This window comes from Nerophis lumbriciformis, linkage group LG13 (genome assembly GCF_033978685.3).
Source record: "Nerophis lumbriciformis linkage group LG13, RoL_Nlum_v2.1, whole genome shotgun sequence".
NCBI classification, from domain to species: domain Eukaryota; kingdom Metazoa; phylum Chordata; class Actinopteri; order Syngnathiformes; family Syngnathidae; genus Nerophis; species Nerophis lumbriciformis.
Window position 1 is genome coordinate 23,855,776 of NC_084560.2, and position 26,206 is coordinate 23,881,981.

At 38.1% G+C, this 26,206-nt stretch overlaps 1 protein-coding gene across 9 annotated transcripts in view; it reads right to left on the minus strand.

Moving 5' to 3' along the window:
- Positions 1-22,959, minus strand: part of LOC133613720 (muscleblind-like protein 2a) — a 35,864-nt gene extending 12,905 nt beyond the window's left edge. For 2 of the 9 annotated variants that reach the window (XM_061971459.1, XM_061971460.1), the window contains exons 1-7: positions 22,721-22,959; positions 12,138-12,696; positions 4,236-4,400; positions 3,948-4,145; positions 2,543-2,788; positions 1,806-1,859; positions 1,350-1,506 (exon numbers count right to left, since the gene is read on the minus strand). In XM_061971459.1, coding sequence (XP_061827443.1) covers positions 1,350-1,506; positions 1,806-1,859; positions 2,543-2,788; positions 3,948-4,145; positions 4,236-4,400; positions 12,138-12,329 — 1,012 coding nt within the window. In that variant the 5' untranslated portion in view covers positions 12,330-12,696; positions 22,721-22,959. Of the gene's footprint in view, positions 1-1,349; positions 1,507-1,805; positions 1,860-2,542; positions 2,789-3,947; positions 4,401-12,137; positions 12,697-19,694; positions 21,691-22,720 lie in introns of those variants that run through there. The other 7 variants (XM_061971461.1, XM_061971462.1, XM_061971454.1 and 4 more) reach the window with 4 other exon arrangements.
- Between the last annotated feature and the right edge of the window lie 3,247 nt (positions 22,960-26,206).

Genomic DNA, 26,206 nt, shown 5'->3' on the forward strand with positions numbered 1-26,206 from the left:
CACGCCCTACTTATCTGGACTTTTTGGCTGTTTTCCTGTGTGTAGTGTTTTAGTTCTTGTCTTGCACTCCTATTTTGGTGGCTTTTTCTCTTTATTTATTTATTTTTTTTCTGTAGCAGTTTCATGTCTTCCTTGAACGCTATTCCCCACACCTGCTTTGTTTTAGCAATCAAGAATATTTCAGTTGTTTTTATCCTTCTTTGTGGGGACATTGTTGAATGTCATGTCATGTTCGGATGTACTTTGTGGACGCTGTCTTTGCTCCACAGTAAATCTTTGCTGTCGTCCAGCAATCTGTTTTTGTTTACTTTGTAGCCAGTTCAGTTTTAGTTTCGTTCTGCATAGCCTTCCCTAAGCTTCAATGGCTTTTCTTATGGGCACTCACCTTTTGTTTATTTTTGGTTTAAGCATTAGACACCTTTTTACCTGCACACTGCCTCCCGCTGTTTCCGACATCTACAAAGCAATTAGCTACCTGCTGCCACCTACTGATATGGAAGAGTATAACATGGTAAGTCTGACGATCTCCAGACAGTACAGACACTCAACAATGGCACATTATTTGCCGATTATAATTACTGGTTTGCAAAAAATATTTTTAACCCAAATAGGTGAAATTAGATAATCTCCCACGGCACACCAGACTGTAGCTCACGGCACACTAGTGTGCCGCGGCACAGTGGTTGAAAAACACTGCCTTAAGTCATCCAGCAGTTGTAAAATGGCATTGCTGAACTGACAATATGTCTAATATTTTTATCTATAACAGGTCAAAGTCCGCACTCGGACCGAGGATTCTCCTTTCATTATCAATCATTGCAGAGATCGCCTCCTCAAAATGACTGGCATTTGTGCGTAATTGTTACAGTTTGCACGTATATTTGTAATGTGCTAAATATATAAAACAGTTTCAGGCTCAATAATTCAGTTTTGTGGGTGCTCTGAAATCAGCATATATTCTGTATGCTTAATGGATTGCACTCGCTATTTTGCTCATTTAAGAGATGCAATCCTTAGTACACAAGCTTAGCAGATCAACTATGCGTTTTTGCATGTGTTTTAGTACACGCAAACATTTAAGCACATCAAACTCTTTGTTGTCAAACCTGCTCGGTTTATTTGCAAGTTGGCTCTGATCGAGGTCAGATTGTTCTCACCACGGAGAGCTTGTTTGGAACTGTACCAAGATTAACTCTTACAGATAGTCTTGGACAAGTAGTTTAGGTCCACACTCAAATTCCATACCTGTTCACACCTGACCTAACACAATTGTACCAATGGTAAACTAGTGGTTGATTATAATGGAGAAAAGTCTTGGCATCCACAGCATATTGTAAATAACAATTTACCTGCAGGGTAGAATGCGGCCGTTTGCTGCTGCAGTTGTGTGTTGGCCAGAGCCTGCTGGTAGTGCAACAAACTGGGGCTGAACAGTGCGCTTGCCCAGTTGCTTTTGTCCAGAGCTGGTCTCTTTGGTAGAGGTTGCAGGATGCTGTGGGGGAAGCCCTGAAAGGGTTGTGAGAGGAAACAAACAAGACTCATTTAAGGCCATGTTCTTAATATATGGTGTGTAATTTAAATAAAAGAATAGTCAAAGTAAACAACTAGACAACAAATGTGACTGTTAATTACACAACATGCACTCATGGTTTCAGGATACAAATACGAATGGAAATATTGTATCACATTAAATCTTAAGATCCCATTGTGACACAAATGAGAACTACAGGAAGCTCACAATGACAGAACGAAACGTTATTACAGTATCATTAACTAGCTACATGCAAAGCAAAAGGTGAAAATACCAGGTCTACAGTTGCCTCGAGGGGTCGCTTCATTGCTTTGGCAGTCGACTGAGTCTTTTAAGAGCGGACAGCGAGCACATGATGGCAGTGGGCCAATGGGGTTCAAGCGTATTAACATACAGCAAGCAGAGGTGCATCATGGGGGACAGCGTTGTGCATAGATGAGAAGGGGAAAACAAAAATAAGCTGAATGTAGTATACCACATAAAACACAATTGTCATGCACAGAAATCAGAATGTCCCATTATTGAATATAACATGTGCAATTAATCAGTAGCTTCTAGAGTTCTCAACACTGCTTGCAGCTTTTAATATAATCATTTACGCATTCGGATTAACATTATATAGTGGGAAATGTGATGAAAAACTAAGGTTACGCAAATGTTATTTTAAACATCATGGCACAACAAATAATATACCTAGCTGTGTTATAACAAAGCAAACAATGGAGCATATGTGTCATATTTGTTTGGTTAAGAAAACATATAGGAAGTTATCCTAATAAAGAGCCATGCAGTAAAACTATAACACAAGTGACATGTAAAAATGGTTTGAGTTATACACAGGTGATCTATGGAGAACATCACACATAACAAAGATCACAGTTTAGTTCAACACTTTTGATTAGATCCTACATTTAGTCTACAGATGAATATAAATAATAGCTATCATTAAACATGAGTGAAATAAACTCATCATTTAGTAGTCATGGATAAGGAAGGATACGGGTGTCTTACCACGGCTGCAGCTGTGGCCTGGGCCGCCATGGCACTCTGATGTTGACTGGACTTAATTTTGGCCTGCAAGTGCGCGGGCGGGTGGAAATACTTGCACTTGTCCCGGGTGCAGCGGCTCTTGATGTAGTCCATGCAAACAGTGACAGTGTTGTCGATGGTGTCGATCATTGGGCTGTCGCTGGGGTGGGCGAAGCGGCAATCTGTCTCCCCTCGGGCGCAGGTTCCTCGCTGGAACTCGCGGCACACCTGCAATTAAGACAGCATTAAGGTGTGCGCCATAAAATGAGACCATTTATTACGTATTGCGTACATAGACATACAGTGAAATTTCTAAATCCAAATTTGAGATAGGGCTGGGCGATGTGGCAAAAAAAAAAAAAAGATCACGATTAATTTTTTCATATCATCCGATCTCAAATAATATCACACTTAAAAAAATATATAAAAAGCTGATTGTACCGTGCATATATACCGAGTACCGCCTCCCTAGTGCAGTATCTTGTAACAGCTGACAACTGTCATTTTGTTCATATATATAATTGTGTTTACTAGAGGTGCAACAGTACAGGTACCCATGCTATGGTCCGTACCTGGTTTTTGCTCGAAAGGAGTCAAAACTCCACATCACTCCAAGCAACATTTGTAAGTTTTACAATATACCTAAAACAATTCATACTTACTAAACCGTCCCATGTGTTATGTCTGTAGGAGTGTTTTAATGCATACAATGTATGCAGAAAAATAAAAATAATGCTCAGTCGCAAGTATGAGAAAAATGGAGGGAACTTTGCTTGATGCCATTTGTCACAAACCTCACAGTCCAAAGGAGACCAACACAAATCCTGGCTTCTAAAGACAAGAAAAACTCTTTCATTTTTTTGGTTTTTATTCTCCTCCCTTTGGCCCTTTTGGCCTTGCATCATTGGCATTTGCATTGCTAACACGTTTACAAAAGTCTGTGTTAGTATTTTTTAGAATTTGTTATTCTTTTTGTATTATTTCAGTTTCCTAAATTTACCAAAACGTCACCGTGGAGTTATTGATTCTGTTTAGCTGAATGAAGAGCTAGCTTCCACAGCTAGTGGGTCCATGACGATGACTTCTGTTTTGATTGATCAGCTGTTTTACTGCCGTGTGACATGTAAATAAACATTTACAAAATCTTTCGTACTGGTTTATATCTGCGGTTTATAGTCCGCTAATATGGCTAATATATGTAAAAAATATTTTTTTCTTCTAAGATTTGGTGGGTGCGGCTTAAATAGCCCGGAAAATACAGTAATAGTTTTTTAAAGGCCAATTTGAACTTTGGATGGATTATTTGGATTTTCCCTTTTCCTATGGAAACATCGCTTTAAAATACAAATGAATTAATTAGATGTCGATGTGTCCTGCTCTGCTGTACCTCCAGTTTGTCAGAACGCTGGAGCTTCTGTGAGGGGGAAGAGGAGGAAGAAGAAGGCGAACTCTGAACTGTGACAGGAGAGTTCCCTTGAACAAGAACCTGGTTGCTGGGGAGGATATCTGTGGGAACCAGGCTCATGCCGTGGCTCAGGGGTGTTAAGTATGAACCGTAGCCCAGACCAGAGTTTGTGCCAAGACCCTGTGTAGGAGGAAATGTTGTTTGTGAAGTGAGAAGACAAACACAAGGTGAAAATGTTCTTCCTCCAAAGGAACCATGTAGGGTACTTACCACAGTCTGTAAACCGGCTGTCGGGATCATCAGCTGCATCTGCTGGGCAAGCACTGCAGCCGCTGTCTTCTGCTGGATCAAATTGTTGCGCCCGTTTATTTCTAACTGAGTCTTTAAGTGCGAAGGCGGATGAAGGTACTTGCAGTTTTCTCTAGAGCATCGGCCCTGCGTTCAGAGAACGGGAAAGAAAGTACATTGTTTAATCAAATTTCTCTCAGCACAGACGTTCGCGAGCAAGGTTCCATCATCAGAATAATCAATCCTCTGGGATCATCACCACACTCCTCCACAGTGGCGGTGGTGTCATCAGTGTGCGAATCACAGTGACATGGTAGCCAGCTAGTTCCGTCTAGTGCTGGCTCATGCTTTACACAATGCAGGGAAATTATTGTTTTCCGAACAGTGAACTAGAAATGAAACTGACTTTTAGATTGAGGCAACTGCAGTTTAGGATAATACATACAGTCAAGTTATGCGGTATATATTACTTAACACTTAAGTACATTTGTAAGTAACTACCGTAAATTCCGGACTGTAAACCGCTACTATTTTCCTACATTTTGGACCATGCGGCTTATAAAACGGTGCGGCTAATTTATGGATTTGTTTCCGCTAATTGCCATAACGTTTTGTGGTCAATAGTTCACATTAAACCCAAGCAGAGGACTGGAATGGCGTGTTATTATTTGTGCTAAGGCGCCATCTTTTGGACGAGTTCGCTGACTGCAGATGCTGCGAGTTGAAAATGTACTTCCTGTTTTGCCTCAAACCAAAAGTAAAAACCGTCCATCGTGTTTCTGCTCAAAAGGATTCTTCATTCATCACTCTTATGAATGTTTGTAAGTTTTACAATTTGACTAATACAATTCAGTTACCAAAACATCGCATATGTGATGTTTGTAGGAGTGTTTTCATGTAGAGATGTCCGATATTATCGGCCGATAAATGCGTTAAAATGTAATATCGGAAATTATCGGTATCGTTTTTTTTATTATCGGTATCGGGTTGTTTTTTTTTTAATTGAATCAACATAAAAAACACAAGATACACTTACAATTAGTGCACCAACCCAAAAAACCTTCCTCCCCCTCATTCACACAAAAGGGTTGTTTCTTTCTGTTATTAATATTCTGGTTCCTACATTATATGTCAATATATATCAATACAGTCTGCAAGGGATACAGTCCGTAAGCACACATGATTGTGCGTGCTGCTGGTCCACTAATAGTACTAACTTTTAACAGTTAATTTTACTAATTTTCATTAATTACTAGTTTCAATGTAACTGTTTTTATATTGTTTTACTTTCTTTTTTATTCAAGAAAATGTTTTTAATTTATTTATCTTATTTTTATTTTTTATTTTTTTTAAAGTACCTTATCTTCACTATACCTGGTTGTCCAAATTAGGCATAATAATGTGTTAATTCCACGACTGTATATATCGGTTGATATCGGTATCGGTAATTAAAGAGTTGGACAATATCGGAATATCGGCAAAAAGCCATTATCGAACATCCCTATTTTCATGCATATTTGTCTGTGCTATCATAATGTAATGAAGCTGACGTTGTTAGAATGAGCTAATATGCTAACACGTTTACGAGTGTACGTTTTAATATTATTAACTTAAAAAGGCATTATTTTAGTATTGTTTACGTTTCACAAACTTCTCCCTAAATTCATTAAAACGTCACTGTGGACTTATTGAGTACCGTATGTTGAGCTGATTGGAGAGCTAGCTTCCGCAGCTGCGATGACTTCTGTTGTTAGATCAACCATTTTACTGCCATGTTACAGACACGATTTGGAAACAATTTAAGTATTTAAATAAACATTTACAAAATATTTCTGTGTAAATAACTCATTAGACAACATATATAGTATATCTGTGGTTTACTGTCCGGTGTGTTCGATAGTCCAGAAAATACGGTAATATACGAGTGCCCCAAAAATTTGGATAACAAAATAAACACTATAGAACATGAATAGATACTAGGGTTGCAAGATATAGACTATATACGATATACATTTGGTTGACGATAGACTGCTTTTAACACTATTGTTATATTGTGATGGCCCTAGTGTGTGAATGTGAGTGTAAATGTTGTCTGTCTATCTGTGTTGGCCCTGTGATGAGGTGGCGACTTGTCCAGGGTGTACCCCGCCTTCCACCCGAATGCAGCTGAGATAGGCTCCAGCACCCCCCGCGACCCCAAAAGGGATGGATTGATGGATGGATGTTGATGACACATTATAGCTGTGTAGGTGTGTCCCGCAAATTTGACAAGGGAATCAATGCATCTTTAACGCACTGTAGCGTCTTCACTAACAGGCTGACGAAACGTTCCTCAATCCTTGGCTCCATAGCGACAAATAAACTGTTTTCTTACAAGTATGATTATTACTTGAGGACAAAGAATAGCAAACCATGCTACACTACACACCGTAGGCGGATACAATAAGCCATGCTAACTACTAAGCTAGAGCTCTTGAATGTAAATAGAGGTGGGCGTATTGATACAAATATCAAAAGTAAGTATAGTATCACTATATGGTCGATACTACAGTGATTAGATCAATATTTTTCATTAGTACGAAATACTTTGTCGTTTTTGTTATTGTTTACGAACTCAGGAAATAAGTCCAGGGTTTCCCCGACATGTACACAATCGTGGCGCAACGCCTAGGCAAGATTACTACCGCGACACCTTCAAAATAAGTTTTCCCTTTTTTTTTTTTGGTTACATGAAAACTAATTTAGGTAATATATTGTATGAATGGATATACCGTGTATAATCTATTACTTACATACTATTGGTTATAATAAGTTTGAAAAACAGCTCATAAAAATGTTCCTCGATGCTTTATTTTGAAAAAAAAAAGAAATGTGCATCTAAATCACCTGTCAGAAGCAATAAAGCTGGTCGCGCACCTAACGAGTTGAAAACTGGCAAAAGTAAGGAGGGAAATTTAAAATAAAGGTATTTTAAGCTAATTAATGCATTTCTTTTTGAGTCCAGTGTACACTATCCTAAACCTTTTGACACAACTACCGACAATAACGTCTAACTTTACGCTGAGTGAGTCTTCGAACCTCCGTTTGGACATTTTTGTGTGGATGTGTGCGTTAGTCCCCGTGCGTGTGTCGGTTTTCTCCGGCCACTCCAGTTTCCTCCCACATTCAAAAAAATATGCATGTTATGTTCATCAGAGACTGTAAATTGTCCATATGTATGAATGTTAGAGTGAACTAGATGAGGCAATTCCTGAAGGAATTGCGTGTGAATGCTCCAATGCTGAGGTTGAACTGAAATCCTGGATTTTTTTTTTAGAATTATTGAAGTAGAGCACACAATTCCCAAAGAGGCTGAATATTTTTGAAGTTGGAACAGTTTGAACCAGATGAAAAATGTGGGAATTGTGGAACTTTGAATGTACCATTGATTTCAATGGGAATTTCCAAAACATTAGGGAATTTCGGTGAAAAGTGGGATTTTTTTGAAAATGGTAAAAAACTTGAATGTTCTGAATAAGTTGAAATGGTTGGTGTTGGAATTTTTCAAATCGGTCGAGAAATGTTGAAGTAGTAACATGTTGAATTGAGAAATGGTGTTACGGAATTTCTGGAAAACCGGGAATTTTGCAGTTCAAAAAACAACTTCATTTTTTTGTCCTAATTAAGAGGAATGTTTTGACGATGGAATGGTTGAAGTGGGTTGAAAAATTTGGAAAGAATAGTCGGCAGAAAAAGGGTGGAAATAGGGCTTTGGAAAACCAAGAATTCTGGAAAATCCTGGAATTTTTTGGAACTTGGAAAAAGGGTAGTTTGAATTTCCAGTATGGTGGAATGGTTTGAATCGGTTGAAAAATGTGTAAATGGTGTAAGTTTGAAAAATGGCCAATTCATTTTTGAATGGGGAAAATGTTCCGGAAAACCTGGAATTCTGGGAAATCTGGGAATTTTTGGAATTTGTCAAGGAAAAGCCCGCGATTCTGGAATAGGCTGAACATGTTTGAAGTTGGAACAGTTTGAAGCGGGTGAAAAATGTGGAAGGTAGAGCGCGCCAAAATCTGGAGAAGAAGAAGTAGTTGAATAATAAAGAGATACATTTTTGGTGTAGAAAACCATATGTGTGAATGCTTTGGAACATTCACACAATTATTGTCTACATACAGTATATGTGCCTGCGATTGGCCATGCTATTTTGAGCTGGCTTGTCTATGAGCTAGTCCATTGTAAGTTAGCATTAAGCTAGCGGCGTTAAAACTTAACTTTGATCATGTGTAATTGTATTACTTTTTTCAGTTTATTCCAAATTATATAATTAATCTAACGTGATTCCTACATGTATGTGCACTTCATCCATCCATCCATCCATCCATTTTCTACCGCTTGTCCTGTTCGGGGTAGCGGGGGTGCTGGAGCCTATCTCAGCTGCATGTGTATATAGTATATAATGTACTTTCTTTAGTGTGGTTAGTTTTACAGTGGCTTCATTGTGAAGAATATCAACAAAACACCTAAAGTTATTTTTTCACATCTACGGTAATTCAAAGGAGTGTTGACATATTTGGCAAACTAAATTGCAACATTTAGGGAGGGCAGAATAAAGTGTAGCCTGTGTTACATTTTAAAGTAAGCAGCAATTGAAACGGCATTGAACAAAGAGAGCACAGTCTACCAAGTCAAATTTCTTGTGTTAAGGCTGATTGTGATTCTGATGATGTACTGTAAGAAAATATGTAAATATTATTGTATATTAATGGTATTATTTATAACTAATAACACTAATATTTGTTTTTCCTGGACACAGAAGGGGTTTAAGGGCAAAAACAAAAAGATTTGAAGAGCCAATAGTAGGAAATAATTCTAATATTTGATAATTGAGTATTGTTGGCGGTTTCTGGATGTTTTTAGAGAGGGTATAGTGGGCGCAATAGGATGATCTGTTGACTTAATTGTTAGCTATTTATTTACAATTATGAATGCATAAAAAAAGCCAAGCATGTGTTCTTGTCTTACATAAGGATTGTGAATGATAGACAGCACACCTCTATCCAAGTTTTGCATATTTCTAGTATGACTGATCTGATAATTGGTATGACCTGTTACGTATGTTAGGTCATTCCTTGTTTTGTTTTGTGGGTGCTTTTACAGTTTTTGGTTCACTTCCTGTTTTGCACTCTTATTTTATCTCCACTTCCTGTTCCGTATGTATTGTCCTGCTATAGCTTCAGCTCTGTTTCTGGGCACTCTCATCCTCACCAGTGGGTGATTAGAAATTGTTTTTCACCTTCTGCTCATGAGCACCTGAGAACTATTTAACGCTCTCTCTCAGCTTAGTTAGTTATTGGATCATTGTTGGCGTTAAACAGTCTGTAGTGTTTGTTGTTCTGTTTTTAGTATTTATTTTGCTGTTGTCAACCATTGAACCACTTGAGCCAATTGGTTCAAGAATTTCTCGAAGCGTCAATACATGCTTCGGCACAAGCCACCAGCTGCTGGTCAAATGTATAATTACGAGCAGCTACATCTTAACCACATAAAGTGTGATGCATTCAATTGTTGCATCTGTTATGGCTCTTGGAAATAACAAGAGATCACAATGAATGTTTGACCAAATGGTTTTGCTAGTTAAATCAACAGTATAATAAATATATTGTACGTATTATATATTTATTGTGTGTTTGTATTTTGCCAAAATGGTAGATTCATATGATAGGGCCTGTTCTGTTGCATAATGCTTTTACTGTCACCTTGAGGAAATGGCATAAAGAGGAGGATGGCAATATAATGTAACCTGGACAATGATGTACAGAACAGAGGAGAGTTAGTTAATGTTTTTTTGTTTTGTTTTGTTTTAAGTGATTCTGTTTTTTCTTGACAAAACTTCTCCATCTTCCAGCTATTGGTTTCTGGTGGCTCGTTAAAAATTAATAAATACAGAATGAATTATTAAGCGTAATGTTTACAGATATAAACACATTCGAGAGCTGCTGTTGCCGAGAATCAAACCCATGTCACGTCTGGAGCGGAGGCCGCATGTCTTCATTGCAGACGTACTTTAATATATCAGAGATACACAAAATGTGCAATGTGCAAATATTAGGAGGACAATGGCGGCTTTTAAAGAGAGGAAGACTGGAGCAAAGGCGCCAAGCAAGTGTGACGTCAGGCTCGCTGCAGCCCTCGCTGTTGGTCGCAGGCATGGAGCGACAGCAGTAAAGAGTCTCTAAACACAAGTACAGACTCTAATAACAACAGAAAAAATGCTAGACTTGTTGTAAGTCGTTTTCAATAAAGCACAAGTCACTAAAAAGATTTAAAAAGTCTTGAAAAATTCTCAACAAAGTACTTTGTACTTTGTTGAGGATTTAATTTAATTTAATTTAAGCAGCGACAATTGAAAAATGGAGCAACACGATATAGGAACGTTTATAGAGTACAAAACCAAAAGTTTGGACGCACCTCCTCATTCAATGCATTTTCTTTATTTTCATGGCTATTTACATTGTAGATTGTCACTGAAGGCATTTAAACTATGAATGAACACACGTGGAGTTATGTACTTAACGAAAAAGGTGAAATAACTGAAAACACGTTTTATATTCTATTTTTTTCCAAATAGCTACCCTTTGCTCTGATTACTGCTGTAAACCAACAAGGTTGAAATAAAAACAATGTTTGTCAGCATAAAACGTTACAATTACATTATCATTTAGGAAATACTACTTGCTACGTCTAAGGTAGAATAATAATAATCTTTGCATTCTCTCAATGAGTTTTAAGCACACCTGTGAAGTGAAAACCATTTCAGGTGACTACCTCTTGAAACTCATCGAGAGAATGCCAAAAGTGTGCAAAAAAGTACGGTAATCAGAGCAAAGGGTGGCTATTTTGAAGAAACTATAATATAAAACATGTTTTCAGTTATTTCACCTTTTTTGTTAAGTACATAACTCCACATGCATTCCTTCATAGTTTTGATGCCTTCAGTGACAATCTAGACTTAGACTTAGACTTCCTTTTCATTGTCATTCAAATTTGAATACAATTTTACAGCACAGATAAGAACGAAATTTCGTTACATAAGCTCATGGTAGTGCAGGATAAAAACGCAATAAGTTGCATATATAAAAAAATATATATACGTATATAAATATAAATAATATATAATATAAATACATATATATAAATATATATAAATAAATAAATAGATTACTGTACAGATAAATATATTGCACTTTTTCACATGCGTCCACCTTTATGATGTATGTTATATTGTCTTGTCTACATTGTAAATTCTCATGAAAATAAAGAAAGCACATTGAATGAGAAGGTGTGTCCAAACTTTAGGCCTGTACTGCAGTGTATATGCTAATAAATAATAACAGATATGTTTTTAAATCTATGTATAACTTTTTCTTTGCCTTTTTAAAGAAAATATATGCATCATCGGTGTTTGTGCAAATTATATGACACGGTCATATTGATTATGCTCCTAGCCACGCCCCCAACGCCACAGGTATAATGGCAATCTGGGGGGAAACCCTGTATCTATTTGTGGATTTGAGTGTGGAATTTTTACAAAATGTCCCTTATGAAGGTTGCCACCACAATGTACGTTTAGAGGGCATATGAGATCAATACATAAAGGCTTTTAGGTGTCTTAATAGTTGTGACCTCAGGAGCAGTGTTGCTAACAATACATCCAGAGGGAGGTCAGTGGTGGATGTTTGCTGCTTATGACAGTCATGGGATGCTCATTGCAGGATCACATGGCAAGCAGATGCCATTAGCGCACAAAGCAAAACATCTTGGAAAGCATGGCTACAGGGCCCAATTCTGACAACCAGCCAAATCATAACCATTTGAAACTTAACAACGTGATCTTCTTACCTTTAGCGAGTCAAAGCAGGCGATGACCCTCCCGTTTTCCACTTGGCAGCTCTTTGGCGGGTGAGCAAATTTGCACTCCTCATCGCTGCGTGAACAATTTCCCCGCTGAAACTGTCGACACACCTCCAGGGTGAGCCATTTTGTGTCTCTTCCCGATGCAAGGTTCAGCGACGCCATGTCAATGTCGATCATAAACTGCTTTTTATTATTATAAGACAATCTCGGTATGCCGAAAGCAGAAGGCAGATCACAGGATTTGGATGTGTGCTCAAAGTCCTCTCCTAAAACAAGCTGATGAGTGCTCCATTAGCTGGAGCGGAAGGATCAGATGGAGGGTCACTGAGGTGGAGATGACCCATCAGTCAGACACCACCAGTCATTGGCTTTTCTTTGGAAACTCTGCAAGGTTGCTTGCTTTTTCAGACCATTACTTAACTTTGATGGTGTGCAGAAAAGCGGCCCCAAGGTAAGCTGTGATCTTTTCGCTGGCCCCAAGAATAAAATGGGGTTTCCATATGCAGCAACCAACTTCTTCTCAAAGGCACTTTAGGTTGGTGAGCTAAAAGACATAAAAAAACATGATTACTTGCCCATTGATCTTCATCAAGCAAATACAGCTGGATACAAATAAAGAGTTATTTTCTGGCTACAAAAATGACACAAGAACGTGCAACAGGCTATAGATAATGATTAGTGTTATAAACATACAGTATTCATATCCCTGATCCTATAGCACAATTGTAAAGAACGTCAAACAATCTGGAACATTCTCAAAACAAAACTATAAATATAGAACATTTAGAATGGATCCTGTAGTCCAGAGTTCCCCAATCTTTTTTCCACCAGGGAACGGTTTAATGTATGTATTATTTTCATGGACCGGCTTTCTACGTGTGGCAGATAAAAACAGCAAAAAAATTAGCATGAAAAATTAGCCTTTGGCTATAATCTGGCACAATAATATTTTATATGTCCATTAATGTGCATTGTCCCACGTACTATAACAAAAAAGTTGTAATATACATCGATTAACAAGCTTATTGGTGTGTTTAGTCAGACAGGCGGAAGGTAATTCGAAGAAAATGAGGTAGAATTAATGATGTCAATGACTATCTCTTGACACCGCAATTCCACCTACAACAAAGAATAGACTCCTAATAAAAATACACTTTAAATCAAATATTGACCAGGAAATTTGACTTTTGACAGTAAATGTAAGGTTGTTTTTTTTCAGAACCAACAACACTTTGTAAAACATTACACTGGGCTCTTTGAACAAAATTAAAAGCAAATAATTTTGTACTTCACAATATTATCAACAAATTGCCGAGTAATTTAGAGTGGCACATATACAGAGATGTGTCGACATAATTGATTGTGTCTGAAAGCACAATAAAAACCCAGCTCTAAGATTTAGTCAATATTTGTAATTATCTTTACAACAGCCCCATTGTGATCACATGTTGGTAGTTTGAGCGTAACTGTTACACTCTTTGTCCTCAGGCACACACACAGTGCTTTTATAAAGTATATAATAAAGGGTAGAGAAAGCAAGATATGTACAAATTCATTACAACAGCTAACCGTTACAAATCTCCACACGTACGAACAACATAATATGCAATATGTACAGTATGCATGTTTCACACAAACAAAATAGATTTAATTAGGCTCCTCCAATAGCCCCATATAGCTGGCATGTTGGAATAAATGTTGACATCAAATAACTGATGGATCTGTTGTCTGTTTAAGCAAAAAAAAAATGTATTGCCTCAAACAAACACTTGTCTAATAAACTGGGTTGATTAAGCTAAGTTGCTTGAATGAACTATTACTGCCTGCAGAGCAGAAGCAGACACGGCATCTGTAAAACTGACATTTAAAATAGGGTTTAAAGAGAACGTGTAAAACTGCTTAATATTTCATCAGTGACCAAATCATAGAGATCTACTGACAAGAATTGAGTGGCCTTGCTGGAGGAGAAAATGACAGGGCCGAAAACAATATGCATTTTCTGTATAGTGTAGCTTACTTTCATTTAAAATAAATGACTATTTTAACAATTTAGCATTAAATGCTTTGTATAGAGCCACAAAAACAAGGCAGCCATAGTTGACATTAGGGCTGGGCAATATGGACGAAAAAGTACATTTCGATATATTTTTACTTAAACTCGATATTCGATATATATCTCGATATATTTTCCGGTGAAAATATTTATATAAAGATCTTCATTTTTGAGCGAAATTTACTGACATTTAAGTGAATGATAACTGTACTGTAAACAGTCAGCGGCACTTGTATTAACCGAGTTAGTCAAGATGGGTATTAACAGCACAGAAAAGAAACTGTTTAAGTAGCACAGAATTACATAACATAAATAAAATAGAAAAATATTCTTTCTACATAGAAGATTGAATATACATATATTGTATGCGAATTATCAGAACGCCCATCATACTGGAAGGACAAAATGCAAATACAATTATTTAGCACACAAAGTGTGATTCATCATAGCTGAAACTGTTCTGCGGCCGCTGTTTTGCATCCGTATTTAGTATGTCTAGAAGGGACGTGCAAACTGGCAGTTGCGCAGAAATGGCTTTGTGCTCTGTCCTACATAAGCTTGTCAACATATATGGACTGTCAAAAATAAAAAAGTATTAGACATACTGCCTATTCAGCAATATCATTTTCTAATTTTATAGCTGATGGATGACTTAAGGGGCTGATTAAAAAAAGAAAAAATGTATGCATTTTTGTGTATGCTGGCATTTTTTGAAATGACATTGTTTTGTTTTTTTAATACATACTGTATGAAAAAAGCTTTTTGCAAAATCCATGTATTACGTCTGGAGTGCACGCTCGCAGCACTAAATGCGAGCGTGCACCTTTGGCGCACTAAAAAAACAGGGTTCCATTGTAGATGGACTGCAGGACTAGGGCTGCAGCTAACGATTATTTTTCTATCGATTAATCTATAGATTATTTTTTTCGATTAATCGGTTAATCTATAGATTATTTTTTCGATTAATCTATAGATTATTTTTCCTTTTACCGATTTTTTTTTTTATTTAAAATGAAGAGGAAAAAATAAATGTAGGCCAGTTTTTTCAAAAGGCATGGCTTTTATTTACAAAAAAAAAAGTATGGCCACTCAGTCAACATTGACAACAACATGACAAAATATTCTGTAACAATGTAAACATTTAAAACTTTTAACATTTAACAAAATTAAAAGTAGCTTATTTGCTTTTTAATGTGCAAATATAAAAGTAAACATCCAGTGCAAATCTTAATATTCTGGAATAGTATAAGCATTTCAAAAGTAAAAGTATTGCTTATTTTGCTTTAAAATGTGCAAAAATAAAGATAAACATCCAATACAAAAAAGTGCAAAACGGAAATATTCTGTAACAAGTGTAAACATTTCAACAAAAGTAAAAGTATTGCTTATTTGCTAAAATGTGCAAAAATAAAGCTAAACATCCAATACAAAAAAGTGTACAGTGTAAACATTTCAACAAAAGTAAAAGTATTGCTTATTTTGCTTAATAACACAACAATGATAGTATGATTAAAGTGAAAGTTAATTGTTCGTTTGTACATAGTATATGTAACTGTTAATGTTGTAAAAGGTATTTGCACAACTAATTAACGTTAGCGTTTGTGACACGTCTTGTGCCGTGGGGTTCTTTCAGGACCGACAGACTGAACGCCAGACGGCTTTGCCAGGTTTACAATCTTTTAATTTTACACAAAGTCTTTTCTCTTCCAACTGCGCGGATCGCGCACCTGGGCACGATTGCGGCGTCGCTCCCGGCGCGCCCCGCCTCGCCGCTCGCTCGCCGCCGCCTCTCCACAGCGTTAAAGAGGAGCGCGTCTTTGTAAACACTGAACAGGCACGCCAAACGCGCCTCTCAGAGCGAAACGGTGCTTTAGTTTATGAATTTACAACGCAGCTACAAATGACACATTCATGTTTTTGTGTAATAATGACAACGTATACGCACGCGGACGATTGACTTGTTGATGGTGATGGCAAGAACGCTGTCGGGGGTTTTCTTTTCAAATGTTCGTTCATAGCCGTTGTGCTGCTACGATAGGCCATTTCCGCTCGACACAGTGTGCATACAACAACATTATTAGGCCGTTTATTGAAATACTCCCACACTTTTGACGACTTTTGGCGTGCTTTTTTCCCCTCGCTCGCATCGTCTGCTTTGCGCTCCGCCATGACAGTAAAGTAGAGTGACGTAAATATGCAACGCGCCGACGCACAAAAACGGCATCGACGTATTTACGTAACCGATGACGTCGACTACGTCGACGCGTCGTTTCAGCCTTATGCAGGACTGCTTCTAAAATGCCTAGACAAAGGTAGGAGCATGATAACATGAACGTGCAGTAAGGAGTGTCTCCATGTTGACAGCAGGTAGGACATGCAAACACTTCATTTAAATAAGGCGGTCTGCACCATGTTTGCAGTTGTTACCAATTGTACACGCAGTCTTAGTAGATCACACGCAACACACCCACTAATTTTACACACAATTTTATAGTTTGCACTAGGGCTGGGTGATGTGGCAAGAAAAAAAAAAGATCACAATTCATTTTTTCATATCATCCGATCTCTATTAATATCACAACTGGTTTTAGGGCCATGGTTTTGCTTCTTTTTAGGTACATTTTGTGGGGGTAAAAAGAACAACTCTTTTTCCTCTCAGTTATTTATCTTTTTTTGCTTGTCATCACAAACATTCGGCAGTAAACAACATATAATTGGTGTTGGGAATACTATAAGACTTGCATTTCAAGTTATCATTTACTAAACAACACTTTCAAATGAGAAATTATTATTTGTATTCTTTGATTACTTGTATGCATCAGTGCTTCTCACCAGTGTTTTGGCAAACAACAAGCGGTGACCCAGATTGTGGAGTTTTTAAAACTCAAATTCTGTATCTTATATTGAATGAAAATACAGTTTGTTTAAAGTGCAGTTTGAATTTGAGGTAATGTAAAATTATGTGTACCAACAAATAAAACCAGTTTCATGATTATTTCAGGCACAAAAGTTTTTTTTTATCCACAAACAAACAATAAGAACACAAAGCGTTTTTGTATACCGGTACTATTGTGTTTGTTACTCCAACAACTAGCACATGTTTTTTTAGCGCACGTTATATTAGAGGAGTGGAATCTTTGCAGACCCATAAACAAAAAGTCTGATTAAAAAATATTTAGATATAAAAATGCCTTTTCTGATTTAATTAGTGGGTGTGTTGTAGTGTTGTCCCGATACCAATATTTTGGTACCGGTACCAAAATTATTTCGATACTTTTCGATACTTTTCTAAATAAAGGGGACCACAAAAAAATTGCAATATTGGCTTCATTTTAACAAAAAATCTTACGGTACATTAAACATATGTTTCTTATAGCAAGTTTGTCCTTAAATAAAATAGTGAACATACTAGATAACTTGTCTTTTAGTATTAAGTAAACAAACAAAGGCTCCAAATTTGGGTATCAATCCGATACCAAGTCGTTACAGGATCATACATTGGTCATATTCAAAGTCCTCATGTGTGCAGGGACATATTTCCTGAGTTTATAAACATAACATAAATTAAAAAAAAAAAGAAAAAAGAATCATAGTAGTATCGACTAGATACACGCCTGTACTTGATATCATTACAGTGGATGTTAGGTGTAGATCCACCAATGGTGTTTGTTTACATGTTGACGCCGGTGAGCTACGGTGTGTAGTGAAGCATGTTTAGCTATTCCTCGTCCTGCAGGGATGATACTTGTAAGAAACGTACTTTATTTGTCGCCATGGAGGTGAGGATTAGTGATTTAGAAGTAGCTACAACATTGCCAACTGGGGCTGGACTTTAGCCGCTAGCTAGCTAACCATGTCTTAAAGCACCTCTTCCGGTGGGCGTTTTAGTGTTATAACTTCACCTTTATCGTTAGTTTTCAAGCCAAAATGCGTCCGTTCTTCCTTTTCTTTCTACACACTGTTTCTGTTTGTAAGTACTCCGTGATTGTGCACTACCGAACATGCTCGTCTGCTCGTAAACCATCAATGACACGACGTGACGATGACTGGGGTGCGGGGCGGTATAGTACCGAATATGATTCCTTAGTATCGCGATACTATACTAATACCGGTATACCATACAACACTAGTGCGTTGATTCTCCCAGTCGAGACCAATACAGTCACATAGACGTTCTCTAAGTGCCTGCCAGTCCACATTTGGGGCAGGATTACTGGTGAGCTGCAGCAGATAGTGAAAGTAAAGATCACACACACGGGATCACAGTCAATAAAGGTGGATTGTTCCGTGCAGGATAATACCAAGCATCGTTGCTTCCCTACTGTTTACTATTTCTAACAGACTTTTCTGCCATGTTTGATCGAGGAAATATGGTAAGAGCAATTCACCGTGATCAAACTCAATTTAATCGCGATCAACGATCACAATCATATAATCACCCAGCTCTAGTTTGCACACAAGGTTTAGTGCCGAGATCAGGCCCTGAGTTTTGTACTTATTACACACTAGCTGTTTGATTCTAATGTGAATCTTAGTTGTAGTTTTCATTACCAACTTTGGAGGTGTTGAAATCATGTAAAATCTCGAGCCATTGCGTTTTGAAAAGTGGAGCCTTACTTTTGAGCATGCTTGCTTTGTTGGCATGGAAGATTGTATCATTACCTAGAGGCAATTCGCTACGAATACGCCTGTTTGTCCGCCAAATACTTGAGCCGGTGCCGTGATGTCACGTGGCACAAAAGTTATTAAAATATGGTATTGTTTGATTTTATGCAAATCGGTAATCAGTAGTAGCCTACCAGCAAAATTCGGTCAGGACTAAAAGAAGTAACCAATTGGGTATCCATCCCTAATTAAGACTAATCACTAATCCCAACATTGGCAGAAAATTCAACAAAATGCAACAATCATTTATATAACTCGTAGATTCTTTTAAAAATGTATTTGTCGTTCTCCTTAATTGAATCTTTACCCCTAATAAACACCTGGAAATTTCTGCAGTTGAGTAAAGAAAAGCCATTGGCTACTTTATGAGAACCACAGGCAACAACCGTTGTATGGGATTTGTGAGTAGTAGGACTTGAAATAAAAGGCAAAAATGTCCCAGTAATTGTGACTGGGTGTGCCACAATTAGACACCTTTTACAGTAGCGTGTCAAGAAGGTTTACTTTAGGTTAAGACAGCATTTAAACACTATGTGTCTTAGTCAAACACGGGACAGGATGCACAGTCCTCTACACTTTGTCTTGACACACACAGGAAGTTGACAGTTCCACTGGAAAACATGTATTTGTGGTATTTTAAGTGTATTGTAAGAAGTTACTCCAGTGGAAAATAGGGCGTAACTAACATCAAGACTGAATAAGGCTTAAGATTTGGCTGATCGTGGACTAAGACCTTACGGTCGCATGGCATCGTGAAATCCCATCGCACACAAGAGAACATTCCTTTGGGCACATAAGTCAGGAAATGAGTCCAGCCAACCTACCTTAGTGCTCTCACTTAAAGGCAGCACTTCCAAATGTCCACAACATGAGGATTGAGGAAAAAACAAAACTTTAAAAGATACGCACGGTCAAAGCTGATCCATCTCTTTACCTAAAGTATCTGTACTCTGGACAATTTCTCCTCAACAACAGTGAAACCAGAGCGTCCCATGAAGTCCAGGCTGCAACATTCCCAGCCTTCCCCCCCTTCCTGCCTGGAAGACCCTCCCAGTGTGGAATTGGCCAATGGGAAAGGAGAACAGAATACACAGTCAAGAGTGAAAGCCGGATAAACAGCTTGCAGCAAAACACTGCTGGCTGGAATAAAACTTCCTTCAGAAGGGAGGACGGATAGAAGAAGGGAAGGAGAGGAAGGAAAAAAAGAATTGTCGTATCTTTTTGGCAGTTGTATTCCTCTTTTATTATTGTTATTATTTTTTGTATCGTTCCCACACTACCATTGCTTTTTTGTGTCACTTTTGATATGGTTTTGTCATGGCTTACTTGCTTTTTTGTGTGTTTTTTTGCATCTGATCAAGCCACGAAAATCTGATTTTACTCTTCTTTTTTAAGTGTGAACGGTGGAGAGGTCCCCGGGAGGTGATCAAGTAATCACTTCCTGAGGATCCTTGATGCCGAGGAATATTCATCCATCTTGCTATGGTCTGGATCGTATGCTGATCCTGAGCCAGTGAAAGATGGATGGATATATACAATATCTGGGTACTTTTTCCTAATAATGTCTATACTGTAAACCTTGAGTTGTTAAAGCCCATGTGCACCTCTCTCCTCAAGTGTGCACGTGAGTGTGGATGAGTGGATGTGTGCATGTATGAAGGGTCTGAGTGAACAAAGTATGATTGTCAAATGTGATTTTAACTGTAAAATTCAATAAAATATATTTGCAGGACGGAGGATGGGATGCCTTGCTGCCGGAAATTAAGAATGCATAAGTGTAACATATTTAAAAGAATATACATAACATTGCCAAAAGTATTCGGACACCTATCCAAATGATCAGAATCAGGTGTCCTAATCACTTGGGCCGGCCACAGGTGTATAAAATCAAGCACTTAGGCATGGAGACGGTTTCTACAAACGTGAAAGAATGGGCTGCTCTCAGGAGCTCAGTGATTTCCAGTGTGAAACTGTCATAGGATACCACCTGTGCAACAAATCCAGTCGTGAAATTTCCTCACTCCTAAATATTCCAAAGTCAACTGTCGGCTTTATTATTAGAAAAATGGAAGAGTTTGGGAACAACAGCAACTCAGCCACCAAGTGGTAGGCCACATAAACTGACTGAGAAGGGTCAGCGGATGCTGAAGCGCATAGTGCAAAGAGGTCGCCGACTTTCTGCACAGTCATGTGACCTTCCAATGAGCCCACGTACAGTACGCAGAGAGCTTCATGGAATGGGTTTCCATGGCCGACAGCTGCATCTAAGCCATACATCACCAAGTCCAATGCAAAGCGTCGGATGCAGTGGTGTGAAGCACGTCGCCACTGGACTTTAGAGCAGTGGAGACGCCTTCTCTGGACTGATGAATCACACTTTTCCATCTGGCAATCTGATGGATGAGTCTGGGTTTGGAGGTTGCCAGGAGAACGCTACATTTCGGACTGCATTGTGCAGAGTGTGAAATTTGGTGGAGGAGGGATTATGGTGTGGGGTTGTTTTTCAGGATTTGGACTTGGCCCCTTAGTTCCAGTGAAAGGAACTTTGAATGCTCCAGGATACCAAAACATTTTGGACAATTCCATGCTCCCAACCTTGTGGGAACAGTTTGGAGCGGGCCCCTTCCTCTTCCAACATGACTGTGCACAAAGCAAGGTCCATAAAGACATGGATGACAGAGTCTTGTGCGGATGAACTTGACTGGCCTGCACAGAGTCCTGACCTGAACCTGATAGAACACCTTTGGGGTGAATTAGAACGAAGACTGAGAGCCAGGCCTTCTCGACCAACATCACCAATGCGCTTTTGGAAGAATGGTCGAAAATTCCTATAAACACACTCCACAACCTTGTGGACAGCCTTCGCATTAGAGTTGAAACTGTAATAATAGCTGCAAAAGGTGGACCGACATCATATTGAACCCTATGGTGTAGGAGTGGGATGGCACTTCAAGTTCATATGTGAGTCAAGGCAGGTGGCCAAATACTTTTGGCAATATAGTATACATATATATATATATATATATATATATATATATATATATATATATATATATATATATATATACATATACATATGTGTGTGTGTGTATATATATATATATATATATATATGTGTGTGTGTGTGTGTGTGTGTGTGTATGTATGCATGTACATCCTTTGCAAGTGTGTGTGACAATAAGTGTGTTCAATGTACACTTCATACGTCTAAATGTCAATAGCAGAATAAATACACCAGGGGTTGACTTCATGTTAGCATTATTGTCATGACCATATAAGGCATTTCCTTTATCAGCTCTCAGGAAGACTGCACATTCACGTACGTTATGACACATTTATGCATATAGTATTCATTTATATCAACAGGTTACGCTGCATTAGCGTGCCATCCTAAAACGTACACTTAAACCTAATCAGGATGATTATTTTTGAATAATTAGACGTTTGCTTAACTAATAAACTGCAAGGCCAGAACGGTTAATGTACAACTCATTAACGTGGGCACAATTTAACCTCGATGAAAACAGTTACTGCTTCATAGGTAAGACTTAGACAATGATTACACATGGAACATTCTCGAAAAAGAAGCCAACTCACGACTGATTTGAGAATAATGTCAGTTTTCGAGACGTATCAACGACGTTTCATTTTATATAAGATAACGTCGGCGAAGACAGCAAGCAAGTCATCATTTTAACGTCACTGCCCTCTTTATAGTTGGATATTGTTTAACATTGGGCGTGTTGTGAAAATAGCATTTTAATATTAACCTCCCGAGGCGCTTTAGCAAGCTGCGTCTGTATGTGAGCAGTTAGCAACATGCTAACTGCTAGCTCCGGAAGTTGCTTACCTCATCGCCGTGGATGGAGCTGCTGCTGCCCGCCGCAGGAGGGGTGAATACGGACTACTCGGACACACGGACACGGCGAGTACGATTTGGGCCGAAATGACCGCTCGACAAGCCCGAGTGGTTGTAATAAATGTCGGCTTAATGCTTTATAAGGCTACCGGAAGTCATTCCCAACAGCTATTACTTTGTGACATTACACTGATTTGAGCAACAAGCTATTGACAGCTTACTGTACGGTCTTCAATGTGATGTCACACGGAGGGGGGTGTGTGGAAAATATACGACACTTAAACAACGTATAATCCACCTTAAAGATTTTAAATTAGGTATAGTACAATATTAATGTTTTAAAATGACCGTATGTATTAATTGTAGCCAAAATATTAACACATTGAACGGCTTTATTTGTTTTCATCTAGCAACACCCCTCTATCACAACCAAGTGGTTGAGTCCAAACCTATGCCGTGAGGCTAGAAGGGCAAAGGGTTTCCTTCTTGTTACCAAGGGAACAGCAATAAATCCATTGAAAAAATGTATTATCATTATTTGATATTATTTGGAATCATCGTGATTATTTCATGGTAACTGCAAATTAATCACCGAATCCTACATTGACACATACATACTAGCATGTAATTAACGAAATACCAAACTATATATGGCATTAGAAGTCAAATGTATTCTCTGAATAGAATAACAATAACATGGGTGCAATAGTTGTTTAATGGCAACTTTTATTAATGGATTGCGATGGGGCGAAATGCATATCATGTCTTATCAAGGTCAAATGAGACAGCCGCTAATCCAAACACGCAGAGTGGAATTGTGGGTTTCACAGATATCTTTATTAAAGGGCTGCACTTTTTGAATACAAATGAAAATGGTATGTTACTACTTGTATTTTCTTCTTAATACAATATTCAATGAATCAGAATGTGTGTCATTATACAAATATACCAAATTAATGAAAATACTAGGATTTGTTTTGACAACGATTCGATTCGATTTAGTGTTCAGTGGTTGCCCATACAATTCAAGGACAATATTATTTTTTTAGAACGATACGATCCAAAACCATTCTGTTAGTTTAAAATCGATTCAGTAACTTTTTAGCAGAATGTTTTTTTTTTACCAGTTTGACTGTGAAATAATTACTGGATACTGGACATTGCAGGTGAAGTTTCTCATATTTCTGTTATTTCTTGTAAGGAAATTAGGTATTAATTATGGATACAAACAAGCAAGTTAACAACAACGAATGGCCAATGCATTCACATTTTATTTGAATGAAGTGCAACTAACACTTTAGTCTGAATTAACCCAGGGGTCGGCAACCCAAAATGTTAAAAAAGCCATATTGGACCAAAAATGTTTTTTTTTTTTAATTATTTTAAGTATTACAATTTTTACTCTACACATTTTTGCAACATTGGAAATCATTAGTAAAATGGAGGCTTCTCACAGGATGAGATAACTTCTGGACATTACTGGCTCAGAATGGCCAAAGGTATAGATGTGTGTCCAAGTTAAAGGAAACGGCAGGCTCTCTTATTCTAATGGATTTATTACAATCTTTGCAAGCTGGGTAACGTTTGCTGTGGTCTGGAACAACATGGTACCCAAACAAAGATCAGAAATGCAGCCGATATTACATATAATGTGTCATGAGACATGCAATTATAAATTAAATACACAGAGGACATAAGTAAAGGAAATTAAATGAGCTCAAATATACCTACAAACGAGGCATACTAATGCAATATGTACATACAGCTCGCAAATAGCATGTTAGCATTGATTAGCTTGAAGTCATGAATTGACCAAATATGCCTGATTAGCACTCCAACACATCAATAAAATCAACAAAGCTCACTTTTGTGCATTCACGCACAGCATGAAACGTTTGGTGGACAAAATGATACAAAGAAGAAGTGGCATAAAACACACCTTTCTGTGGCAGCATCGGAGAAAGTTGTACATGTAAACAAACTACGATGAGTTCAAGGATTGCTGAGAATAGTATGACAAAATAGTGCTTGCCAAATACTCTCATCAGTGAAGCATGTATAACATAAACAGTGGGATTTCTAACAATTAGGAAGGTTTGTGTCATGTTTGTCCTCTTACAGAAAATATATTGATATTATATTCTTCTTCTTTTTCCATTTTCACACATCTCTGAAAGAGGTCCAGGGAGCCACTAAGACGGCGCTAAAGAGCCGCATGCAGCTCTAGAGCGTGGGTTGCTGACCCCCGAATTAACCATAGGAAACCTTTTCTGCTCTTTTCAATATTCAATAATGTTTTAATAAATGGCAGTAACCAACATTTTAACAGTAGAATTACCTGCCTCTTCTGCTTTTGTTTTTCAACATGAAATAATATAATATGACAATCAACTGACTGGATGAAGTTCTTGGGCTCAAATACTAGTGTGGCCTGTAGTGTGTAGCATGCTGGGAATTATCTGTGCATGTGATGGAAGAATGCACTGCACACGTGATGGAGGAATGCACAGTGGAGGGTTGAAATTCAACTGAATTTGCATTAAATCAGGTTGTTTTAGCTAATAATCATGCTGCAAGATCTAGCATGTTGCATTCAATGTTTATTCCCATCAATTCCCGTTAATTCCCATGGAAAGTTTCCAACTTTGAATATTCCCGGAATTTTGCAACCCTAGTTGCGACGTTTGTATTTGTTGTGGCTTTTGCAATCGTGCTGTATCTGAACGTTTTTGTTTCGTATTTTATGATGTTGTCTTGTCGCGTTTGCATTTGTTGTGACCTTTCTCAGCCACCGTAGCGGTCTTCCATTCTTGTTTTGCCGACTGATGGCAATGACGGCACAGACGAGCAGACAGACTTGAATAACATTTGATATCCTTATTATTAACATTTTTAAACTTCATTAAAAGTCTGCTGTTCTTAAATCCAATGTTGACCTTTTTCTATTATTGATAAAACCAATTTTTAAACGATGTTGGATTCATACATGGCAGCAAGGTGAAATAGGGGTTAGTGCATGTGCCTCACAATACGAAGGTTCTGAGTTCGATCCCGGGCTTGGGATCTTTCTGTGTGGAGTTTGCATGTTCTCCCCATGACTGCGTTGGTTCCCTCCGGGTACTGCGGCTTCCTCCCACCTCCAAAGATATGCACCTGGGGATAGGTTGATTGACAACACTAAATTGATCCTAGTGTGTGAATGTGAGTGTGAATGTTGTCTGTCTGTCTGTGTTGGCCCTGCCGTGAGGTGGCGACTTGTCCAGGGTGTACCCCGCCTATCGCCGAATGCAGATGAGATAGGCTCCAAGACCCCCCGCGACCTCACATGGACAAAGAAAAGACCTTCTGGAGCAAAGTTCTGTGGTTAGGTGAATTAAAAATGGAGCTGTTTGACCACAATACCCAGCAATAGGTTGATTGGCAACACTAAAATTGGCGCTAGTGTGTGAATGTGAGTGTAAATGTTGTCTGTCTATC